This window comes from Acyrthosiphon pisum, chromosome A1 (genome assembly GCF_005508785.2).
Source record: "Acyrthosiphon pisum isolate AL4f chromosome A1, pea_aphid_22Mar2018_4r6ur, whole genome shotgun sequence".
Lineage (NCBI taxonomy): Eukaryota > Metazoa > Arthropoda > Insecta > Hemiptera > Aphididae > Acyrthosiphon > Acyrthosiphon pisum.
Window position 1 is genome coordinate 46836772 of NC_042494.1, and position 11880 is coordinate 46848651.

The window sequence follows — 11880 nt, forward strand, 5'->3', positions numbered from 1 at the left end:
GGTGGATAGGTAGTATTTATGTCACAGGGAAATATTTGAAGGGGACCCCAAACAGAAAAAAAATTTGGTCTGCTTCGCTCGCATTAGATACTTATTCAATCTAACACCTATAACTATAAATAAAATATTTCGTGCGAAACCGTAATTTTAGTTTGATGTGGGGCTGGGGAAACGGCATATGAGGAAAATGCTTTTTTCGGTTGTAAGGGAGTTTTGAAAAATTTCGCGTAAAATCGTACAAATTCCGAACTAAATATCTGCATAGAAGTTTCATATAAATAAGTAGTTTTGGAAATAAGGGGGGGGAGGTGGAGAAACGTTTCTATAGCCCCCTACACAAATTATTGTATAACTTCGAAAAAAAATTTGTACAAATTCCGTACTAAATATCGGCCAAAAATAAATTGCGAAAACTCAATATTTTGTTAGGGAAACATACGAGGATATTTCGGTCTTAGATTAACGATAAAAATTTAAAATACTATGTTAAAGATCCGTGAATAAATTCTTGACTTGTGGTATTATTATATTGTTAAAAATAACAGTAATAATAATTAATATACCCGAGTGGGCCCTCCAACATAAACATAGACGGGGGCCCCACAGAGAAAATTCCTTTTTCCCCATGGGCAGAATAGAACAGAATGAACGAAAATTTCATAATATACATATTCATAACGAAAATGTTTAATATGGTCATTTACGATACTGCTATAAATATAGAATTTATTTCACCGTATATTGTTGTTCACGCGAAATTCGACGATTATAACGTAATCGGTTTTTTTCTCCGTTGTCAGATCGAGTCGGTCGAGATAATGACAATATTAAGATGTATTTATGTCCGCACGCAACTGACTGACTGTGTACGATCAAATGTCTATTTTGATTGATATACGGCATCCATAATTTCGTTATGAAATCGTTTTTCGTTGTTGATAAAGTATAGTGTTATACTCAATAGTCAATACTCAATAGTCATATATGACGTATGTTTGTGTGTATACGGATGATTAATAATAAGAAATTCATCAATAATATCACAATTTTTTTTTTTGGTCCTGGGGGGGGGTTTTTGATTCCGACCCCCCCGTATGTACGCCACTGGCAGATACATTATGTCAATCAGAAAACCCACCAATTGCCACATTTGACTTTTGAGCTCTATCAAATAATTTACAACAGAAATAAAATATTTTTCCAGTTGATTTTGAGTAATTTAACCAACGCCTAACTCAATATTTTATATTTAAAAAAAAAAAATATTACCAACAAAAATGTGCAAAATTGTAAAAGCAATTTCGGCGCCTCATGAAAATGGCGCCTAGGCGACCACCTGAGTCGTCTTACCCTCGCGTAGGCCCTGAACGAGATAAGCTGCACTGCAAAAAGGTAGGCAATCATATGTGCACGCGCGTCATTAAAAAAATTCTAGAAGACAAGGGGAACATGTGTGATCTAGTTCTACGTCCTAGGTGATCTACTTATACCATCGTCACTTGCGATTTTTTTAGCGTAATAATTTCTATAACATAGAAAATTCACCCACCACCAGATTGGAGGAGTTAGTATTAATTTGGTTCGACGTGCCAGTGGTTTCGTGAAGATTACATTTTGTTACTTTTGTTGGTTTCTCGTGTATGCAATGTCTTGTGTGATGCCTATATTTATACCGACTCACATATTAAACTATATTGTTCACAGTTCACACTGGTGCAGCAGTGGTTCTTTTTAGTACCAAAATAGAGTGGTATCTGTAAATCAAAACGGGTTTTATTTTATCTAGTGTTTTGGTAGTTTGTGTAACAATAAACATGACCCTTGTACCCTGCCAACCATCTAACCTGTACAGTGTACAACAACCATGTACCTTGTTATTGGTATTTTTTTTTAAATATCAATTGGGTGACAAAGAAAAATAATTAAAATAATTATTTATTGTATTTATTGACCATGAAAAATAACATCGATAATCATCTCTTATTAAATTTTGTATAGGGATTTGAATACATCTCTATTTTGTAGATTTTCCGTAGTAAGAGTTAACACGACTATACCGGAATAAATTTAAATAGTTAACCAAAGAGTAAAGATATCATATTGTGTTAGTAGCCTAATGCGATAAGGAATAGGAGCAAAATGAATTACTTAGTCTTGCTTTTAATCCTGTGAGATTGTTATCGTTTTTAATTTATTCGTAAATAGGTTAGGTATTAATGGAATATACATAATAATCGTAAAATGCCTATATTATAGAAAAACATGATTTTTTTGAAAATGTTAACGAATTAAACGTTAACTGCAGACTCACACCAAATATTATATAAGCGTATTCTTATTGTATAATTTTCTGTATGAGTACAATTATTATGACGAGTATCTATAAATTATGTCACTACAATACAATATTTTATGTAGGTGTTTATTATTTTAAACGATAATTTATTATGAGGTTTAACTTAAACTCTAACCGAAATTGTCGAATAAATAGATTACAGAATCTTGTTAATAATGAAGTGATCGAAATAACGCCATCTTAACAATGTTATTGAACTGCATGATAAAATAAATAATTTTAGTATAAGATTTGTTTAGATCACCGGCCACAGCTCAAAAATTATTCGTATAAATGTATAGCATTATTTTTTTTTGTTATTTTACTATATGTTACACCCGTTCCACCCATTCCACGATTGCGTGGTATAATTTGTATAGAATTAGGTTTACGCGGTCTTATCAGTGCATTTTTTATACGTCTTGCTAATTCCATTTCTAGGTATGCTTTTTCCGCTTCACGTTGTGCACTTTCGGCAGCTCGTTGTGCTATTTCAGCATCTCGTTGTTGTTGTTCCATGTCACGTATTTGCTGTTGCCTTTGTCTTTCCAAATCACGCATTTCCCTTTCCAAGTCGTTCTGTGCTCTTTCAGAAATGCGTATTTGTCGATACTTTTCTCTTTCCGCCTCATCTTTTTGTCGCTCTTTCTCACGTTGTATTTGGTCTCTTCTTTTTTCTTCATCACGATTTTTTTGTTCCCTCCGTTTTTCAACTTCACGTCTTCGTTGCTCCTTTTTTCTTTCTGCATCACGCTGTCTTCGCTCCTCCTCCTTTTTTGCATATCGTTGTTGTCGCTCTTCTTCACGCTGTCTTCGCTCCTTTTCTTTTTCTGCATCACGCTGTCTTCGCTCCTTTTCTTTTTCTGCATCACGCTGTTTCGCTCTTTTTCACGTTGTATCCGTTCCTTCTCCTTTTCAGCCTCACGTAATATTCGTTCCTTTTCTCTCTTTATATTATATTCTTCCTCTAACTTCCGTATTTTTGATTTTTCATCAGCAGTTAATAGCCTACAGCTGCTCAATCCTGGAATATTAGTTCCACCTATTTCTGAAATAATAAACCATTCGAAAAACATACTTAAAAATTAGGATATAACATACGTAATTCGTATTTGAGCGTTAAAATTCTACACAAATAACAAAGGTTATATTTATAAATTCATTAAAATAACAAAAACCTGTCGTGCTTGATAAATCGTGTAGAATTTTAATTCATACATTCATTATTGTTTATTTAATTAAAAAAAAAAATGATTTATTGTGTGTAATGTAACTTTTTTGGCCGTTCGGTAAAAAAAAAAAGATTTAAATTTATCTAATGTATTTTCCAACGCATCAACTGACATCAAAAAATTAAACTTTCATCGCAAGCGTTACAAAATCATTTTACATTTTATTATGTCACAGTATAATTAATTGAGTTTATTCACTTTAATAATTTAAAATTTTAAGAAATGTTTACTGTTTAATATGCAATATTATATACTAATTTTTAATTTATATTTACTTAAAACTTTACGTCCTCCAAAAACTACTTCATATTTTGAATTTATATACGTTTTTCCATCATCATCAGTAAAAAAGTTTAAGTCACTGAAATTAAATTTTATCAATTAAAACTATCAATCAAATCTGATTTCTAACTTACAATGAGGATGATAACGCCGCTAAAATAATCACCGAAAAAAGGGCCGTGTAAAGTGGATTTACAATATAGAACTTCATGTTCACCAGTCAAAAAGTCACTGCAGTTATACCGTGTAATATTTGTCAGTGAATTTTGTTTCACTCTGTGCTGATGGTTGACAACTGATTTGAAATAATTATATACATGTCATGTGTTATGTTTGGTAAAAAAGTACAGATTAATATTATTCAAAAAAATTTGAATATGTATAGAGAATTTAAATAGGTATTTAAAATACTCATAGTTCGTACATAAGTCATAATGTGTTTGGTAAAACATTTACCGACTAGTACTTATTAAATCTAACTAAATACTCTGAAAAACAATATTAATTATTATAACCAGACGTTGTAATAATATAACAATAAAACTAATATTGTTAGAAATATTGAATATCTGGCGCTGCAATATGTTAATGGATCTCTGTCATCTAGTATTACTTGTAAGTTGTATTAGATAATATATTTAAATAATTTGGCCAAGTATTTTCATTCAATAGTTTTTTTCTTTAGATTTTACACTGACATATGTTTCATAGGGGTATATAAGTGTAAAGTAAGGGTGCTAAAATAATGTATTCTATAACATCTTAGGTGTTATCATTTTTCATTCAACCAGGCCCCTATTAACAGTATCCGGGACCTAAGCCACTAGGAGGATTAGCCCCTAAGCACAGTGTCATTAGTGCATAATATGTCATTATACATATTTAACAAAAAGATTTACAACTATAAATATACGTGTAGCTCGTACTGCTCTCAAACTAAACCAGTTACAGCAGTACGAATTCCATGCTTGGTATACTGGTATGGCGCATGCACAGACCTTTTACTATTATAATTAGTTACAGTCCCACGCAAGCCCTATAAGAAAAATGATAAATGATAATTGACATATTAGTGATGATCAAAACAAGACCAAGACCAAGAATTTAAAAATCTTGGTCTTGATATTGGTCTTGCAGATTCAGTATTGGACTTGGTCTTGGTCTTGCGCAAGACTCTTGCTATTTTCACAAAACATATAAAAAAAAACTAGATACCTGTTATAGTTATGTGTAGGTTTTTTACTATGAATCTCTAAGATGAAACTTAAGGCCAATATATTATATAGTATATTAAAATTCAAAAATTAACATAAAACAAGTCAAACAATTTAATTTTAATTATACTCGTTTAAAACTTTGCATTTTAAATTATGCTTATATTATTTTACTTGTATTTGTATTTGATGAATCAATTTACCAGCATAATTAACTGTTTAAGGTCCTATTACATTTATAATAAATATCAATATGTTATTACTAATTATTGACCAATATAATATTTATAAAAATTAAATTTTTGTTTTTTTAATGTTCACTTTAAAAAATATGAAATAATAATATCAAAAAATCAGGTAAGTGGATGTCGCTCTGCTGTACAGTAGATTACAAGTGGGTAATTGTATATTGGTTGTATTAGACTTGAATTCAATGATATAATATCATTGTATAAGAAAAACGATTCTGAGCGGAGACGGTTTGTCAGTCTAGATATTTTATATTTTGTTATTATTTATTTTATCATGTAAGTTGAATTAATATTAAAATATTATAATTTTTTATTCGTTTCTATGGTGATAAACAAAGCGTTAGAAATTAAAATCCCATTTTTAGCGTTTTTTTTCGTAATTTTCCGGTGGTTTTTCTCGTGGAATTGAATAACTGTTGAGAAAATCGAAAAATGACCTCTCTAAAGTACCATCTTGATTCAATTTGCTAAAATATAAGGTACTATGTGTTGAAATCGAAACACTCCTTCTGGAAAAAATTTTGTATACAGGATATAAAAAGAAGAAGAAGAAAAAAAAAAATAAACACCATTGTAAAAACAATAGCTTCCTCGCTCTGCTCAGAATCTAAAAAAAGTATGGTTTGTTCCAAATATTAAATTGCTTAATAATTATATTTGTTATAATGATAATATTTATTATTTATAATTAAACTTTTATTCACTAGTGTCCAGTACAGTAGCACTAAATGTTTAAGTTCCTTTTAATATAGCATATTGGCAATATCATATCGATTTTGGGAAATTAAAATCATTTTTCAGTAATTTCTAATAAGTAGTTCACGACAGACAATAACAACACTGATGTGATGTACACCGTTGTTGTATGTTTTACCGGCTACTTCTTCAGCTACTCTATATGTAAGGCTAGTCTATTACTATATTATGGTCTATGAGATATTGGGTTGTAGGGTCACGGGCCAGTTTTCGTGTCTCGAACTATAATATGTATATGGTGGTAAACGTAATACAAGAGTAAGGTAGGTACATGGTATAATAAACGCGTAGACAATAATATATTCAGGTCCATCGACGTATTATTATTTATTATTGTTATTATGATACATCATAATGTATAGGTAACTGCCGTATAAATATATGTATTTAATGTTAGTACCCATTTAAAATATATAATACAATTATTTTACGTTTTAACAAAACAACAGAAATTGCAATGTATTCGCATTCAATAGTATAATATTGACATCTATGTGGTTAATTGTGGTTATTATATGGAATAATAATGGTCAGATCATTAATTTTATTTGAATAAACTACATTCAAACAGTTTACCTATAGATATATAATTGAGTTTGTATAATATGTACATAATCGTTTATGGAAAAAATGGTATACACACACCGAATAAGTACAATAATTAATATTTAATATGCGATTGAAGGTTTTAGTAGACAAAACTTATACGATCAACTGCGAAAGAAGTTTCACTTCCCGCGCGCATACTTGTAACACACAAAAAAAACGCGATTTTCCTATGTCCGTGCTGCGGTAACGTTACCCCATCACTGTCAATAAGCAATATTATCAAATCGAAATTCTCCGACGTACAACTGGTCAAATACATTAATACTAAGAACTAGTATAAGTATTAAGTATAAGTACATGGGTATACGCACTGCTTTACTGGCTGATGGGGTGGGTAATATGGGACTATTATCCTCACCTGGGATTTTTTTAACTGTATGTCTGTATACAACATAATATGAATTATACTCTTACGTACCTAAATTCTTTAATAACTTGCATAATATGGCATATCTTATTAATATAGTTTATACAATATTATAAGACATTTCTAGAATGAAAAAGTAATTACCAATTATTGTATATCAGAACATAAATACTTTCCATAAACCAAAATAAGATAAGGTGAGTTAATAATATAATTGTTACCTAGCTTAATTTTGAACTTAATTGATGTATTAAAAATGTCTATTAACTTAATTTTTAATTTAATTTTAAAAAAAAATACGTAACTTAACTGATTAAAAAGAAAAATCATTAAATTTATTTATTTATTTTTTGTTTTAAAATGTTGAACATTCTCTGGTTGACAAATTAATGTACTTATCAACTATTCATTTATTATTACATTTACTTACTATTCATTAGCAATTTTTAAGTTAAACATTCCCAAAATTACCAATATGGTTATAATGACGTACTATAGTAATAAACTAAAAAACATACATACGTATTATGACAAATAACTAATATTATGCTACTAGTACCTATGTTACTATAGCTGCTACGGTATAGTAGTGGGAACGACGAGTTGTATACCTATGTACCTACAAACAGTTTCTGTATTACGAAAACTTTCCTGGTTTAAATTGTATAGTTATTGATACCTGCTAGTACAGAAGAAATATGTAATGACCAAATATACAATTTTAAAAATTTAAAAATAACAGATTTTTTATTGATTTTTTCATTTAATACAGATTTTTTATTGATTTTTTTTGTTAAATGCAGATTTTTTTATTAAATACAAATTTTTAATCTGGTGTCGGTCCTGTGTATTAGACACATTTTTGCCGTGTTGTGCCGTGCCGTTTCGTGTCGTGTCGTGTCATACCAGTATGAATCGCGCTTATATACATGTGTTGTCTATGTATCATGTCCTCTTAAGGGGATTCGATACCGTGATTTTCTGTTTTTGTCTAACATATGCGTGACATAGTATTTTAGACGTGTTTTTTGCCAAACATACCAATAGATCTAATGAAGCGATAAGAATTCTAAAAACAAATTTGTATTTGTCGTCAAGTCTACTAGAAATCGACTTCCCCACATTTTTAATTTTTTGATTTTAACTTCTCAGAAAATAGAAATACAACAATTTTTAAATACTCTTTTTAATATGACATTTTTAGGAATTTGGGAGATAATATCAAAAATGTGGAAAAATCAATTTAAAAGTAGACTTGACGACAAATTCAAATCTGTTTTCAGAATTCTTATCGCTTTATTAGATAAATTAGTGTGTTTGGCAAAAAACACGTCTAAAATACTGTGTCAACCGTGTGTTAGACAAAAACAGAAAATCACGATATCGAATCCTCTTAACAGTAATCGTGGTTTCATCCATCATACATCATCGTATGCTCGTATGCCACTGATATTTTATCGGTATATGTTTAATCCAATCTTATTTCTATAGGCAATTACGAATATTACAATAACAAACATTGATAGTGTGAATATAACAGTAATATTATTATTTTTGCATTCATATCCTTTCTATATAATATTTTACTTGTTGTGCTATGGTTTATAAAATGTGTAGGTATTAACCTATAGTAGTAATAATAATTTTAAAAAAACATAAAATATCACAAAAAAACTGTAGTCACACATTTTCGTAGGCCCAAAAATATTCGTATAGGTCTTATACACAGTGCGGTCCTAGGGCGCACAATCGTAACGTCACGTGAAGCCATAACACAAAATGGTATATGTAAAGGAAAAGTGGGTAACCGAAGATGTTCATCGTGTTTGCAGTGGCACTGAGTGTTCGTTTTATTTATTTGCCCATACTCGTCTCTTATTCACTTTTGTACAAGAATTTAGATTGCCCATATCTCTTTAATGTTGATTTTATGTATTAAATTATCATTCGTATGGTGCATATCAGAGAAAATAATTAACCGAGGACTGAGGTGTAAGCATATCATGTGGTGATAGTAATTAGTGGTCAAGGTTTATAAGTGATAGAAACAAAATAAATTACGTAGTAGTGCATTTAGACACTATATTAGACTGCAGTAGATTTTCATTTATTCGTAAATAAATAGTCATTATACACAATAAACTTAAGATATAAAATAAAACATATTATTTGGAATATCGTAATGTGTTTACAGTTTTACACCAAATACGTAAGCATAATTATACCTCATAAATCAAAATGTATAACAAAAATTATAGTACTAAATTACTTATGATTTTAAACGGTTATTCAATATGAGGTTTATGGTATGGGTAATGATGTAGGTACTAGGTATACTATGTGATTATAGATTACAGAATCTTGTTATTAATGAAGTGATCGAAATAACGCAATCTTAACAATGGTATTGACCTACATGATAAAGTAAATAATTTTAGTATAAGATTTGTTTAAATCACAGGCCACAACTCACAAATTATTCGTATAAGTTTATAGTATTATTATTTTTTGTTATTTTACGATATGTTACACCCGTTCCACCCGTTCCACGATTGCGTGGTATAATTCGTATATTATTTGGTGTACGACGTTTTATTGTAGCGGGTCTTATCTGTACATTCCATTTAGGTATTGATAATTTCACTTCTCGATACGCTCTTTCCACATCACGTCGTGCTCTTTCGGCATCACGTTCTGCTCTTTCAGCATCTCGTTGTGCTCTTTCGGCATCTCGTTGTTGTTGTTCCATGTTACGTTTCAGCTGTTGCCTTTGTCTTTCCAAATCACGCATTTCCCTTTCCAAGTCGTTCTGTGCTCTTTCAGAAATGCGTATTTGTAAATCCTTTTCTCTTCCCGCCTCATCTTTTTGTCGCTCTTTCTCACGGCGTATTTGGTTTCTTCTTTTTTCTTCATCTCGATATTTTTGTTCCCTCCGTTTTTCAACTTCACGTCTTCGTTGCTCCTTTTCCCTTTCATTCTCACGTGATATTCGTTCCTTTTCTCTTTCTATATTAAATTCTTCCTCTAACTTCCGTACTTCTAATTTTTCATTAGGAGTTAATTTCCTATAGCTTTTCAATCCTGGAATATTATATGGACCTATATCTGAAATAACAAACCATTCGAAAAACATATTTAAAAATTACGATATAACATACATAATTATAGTGTTGGAGCGTTAAAATTCTACATTTATAGATAAATAACAAAGGTTTATTTATAAATTCAATAAAATAATAAAAAACCTGTCGTGCTTGTTAAATCGTGTAGAAGTTTAATTTATATATTTATTATTGTTTATTTATTGTACCAGTACCTATATTTATCTGGTTTAGAATGTAACTTTTTTGGCCGTTGGGTAAAAAAAGAAAAGATTTTAATTTACATAGGTAGTGTAATTTTTCAACATATCGACTGACATCAAAAATTAAACTTTCGCCGCAAGTGTGCCAAAATAATTTTACATTTTATTAAGTCACAGTATAATTAACTGAGTTTATTCACCTTAATAATTTAAAATTTTAGGATATGTTTACTGTTTATAATGCAACATTATATACTAATTTTTAATTTATATTTACTTAACACTATGTTTCCTCCTTTAACTATTTCATATGTTGAATTCACATACAATTTTCCATCTTTTGTACCAAAATAGTTTAAGTCACTGAAATTAAATTTTATCAATTAAAACTAGCAATTAAATCTGATTTCTAACTTACAATGATGATGATAACGCCGCAAAAATAATCATCGAAAAAATGGCCGTGTAAAGTGGATTTATAATATAGTGCTTCATGTTCACCAGTTTAAAAGTCACTGCAGTTATACTGTGTAATTTTCTTCAGTGAATTTTGTTTCACTATGTACTGATGGTTAACAACTGCTTTGAAATATTTATATAATATGTGTCATGTGTTATATAGTATTGTAAATTAAATGTATATTTATATTGTTCTAAATCAAAAATCACAATTAAACTGTTTACTAATTGCTAGCACATTTTGTTTCAATGTTACCTAAACTTATGATAATTTTGAAAACAGCAGCTGCTTTAATACAATTATAGGTATGACATCTGTTATATAGTTATATATCGTAAATAAAGTATAGATTAATATTGTTCATTTACAATTGTAATATGCACAGATAGTTTAAATATTTAAAATAACTGACAGTTTGTTTGTAAATTACATGAAATTGTAAAATCTAACACAATACAACGAACTACCGAAGTCCGAAGTACAATAATTATAACAAGTCGTTGCGTAATAATAAAGCAATTCTATTGCTTGAAATATTGCATATGTTATGCAGTATGCTACAATATTATATTAATGGATATCTATCATCACATATTATATTCAAATAGTTTGGCAAAGCTTGTTCAATTTTATTTTTCTTCAAATTTTTAACTGACAAATACCTAATTCATAGGCGTAAATTCGGGTTAAAGTTGGGGTGCTTAAATAATTTGTTCCACAATATCTTAGACAATATGGCTAACATACGATATATTATGCTAATTGGTTAATAAATCGATACGACAGTTTGTTAATATATGATAATAAATTAAAAAAATAAATGTTAATAATAAAAACATAATTTATTCAAGATTTAGTTTTCGATTTGAAGACAAACATTTGTTGCATAAATATTTATTTTTTAAGGGATTAAATTGGAATATAAGGAATCAAAATCCCGACCACTAAAGTTTGAGAGCGATTTGTAAAATTAATTACTCGCGTAAATATGAGTACTGGTATAAAATCTGGTGTTATACACATCCCTATATGATCAATATTATCCATATATTTAACATTTTGATCCATTT

At 29.5% G+C, this 11880-nt stretch overlaps 2 protein-coding genes across 2 annotated transcripts; both read right to left on the reverse strand.

The window, feature by feature from the left end:
• Positions 1 to 1926: 1926 nt before the first annotated feature.
• Positions 1927 to 4177, reverse strand: LOC100573120 (vicilin-like seed storage protein At2g18540). The gene is made up of 4 exons (XM_008181020.3): positions 3984 to 4177; positions 3843 to 3928; positions 3220 to 3383; positions 1927 to 3187 (listed from the first exon to the last, which is right to left on the reverse strand). Exons 1-4 carry the CDS (start codon positions 4058 to 4060, stop codon positions 2618 to 2620), a joined length of 897 nt encoding a protein of 298 aa, XP_008179242.1. The 5' UTR covers positions 4061 to 4177; the 3' UTR covers positions 1927 to 2617.
• A 4926-nt stretch (positions 4178 to 9103) lies between these two features.
• On the reverse strand, positions 9104 to 10962 carry LOC100573035 (putative uncharacterized protein DDB_G0271982). The gene is made up of 3 exons (XM_003241850.4): positions 10769 to 10962; positions 10628 to 10713; positions 9104 to 10151 (listed from the first exon to the last, which is right to left on the reverse strand). Exons 1-3 carry the CDS (start codon positions 10843 to 10845, stop codon positions 9523 to 9525), a joined length of 792 nt encoding a protein of 263 aa, XP_003241898.1. The 5' UTR covers positions 10846 to 10962; the 3' UTR covers positions 9104 to 9522.
• Between the last annotated feature and the right edge of the window lie 918 nt (positions 10963 to 11880).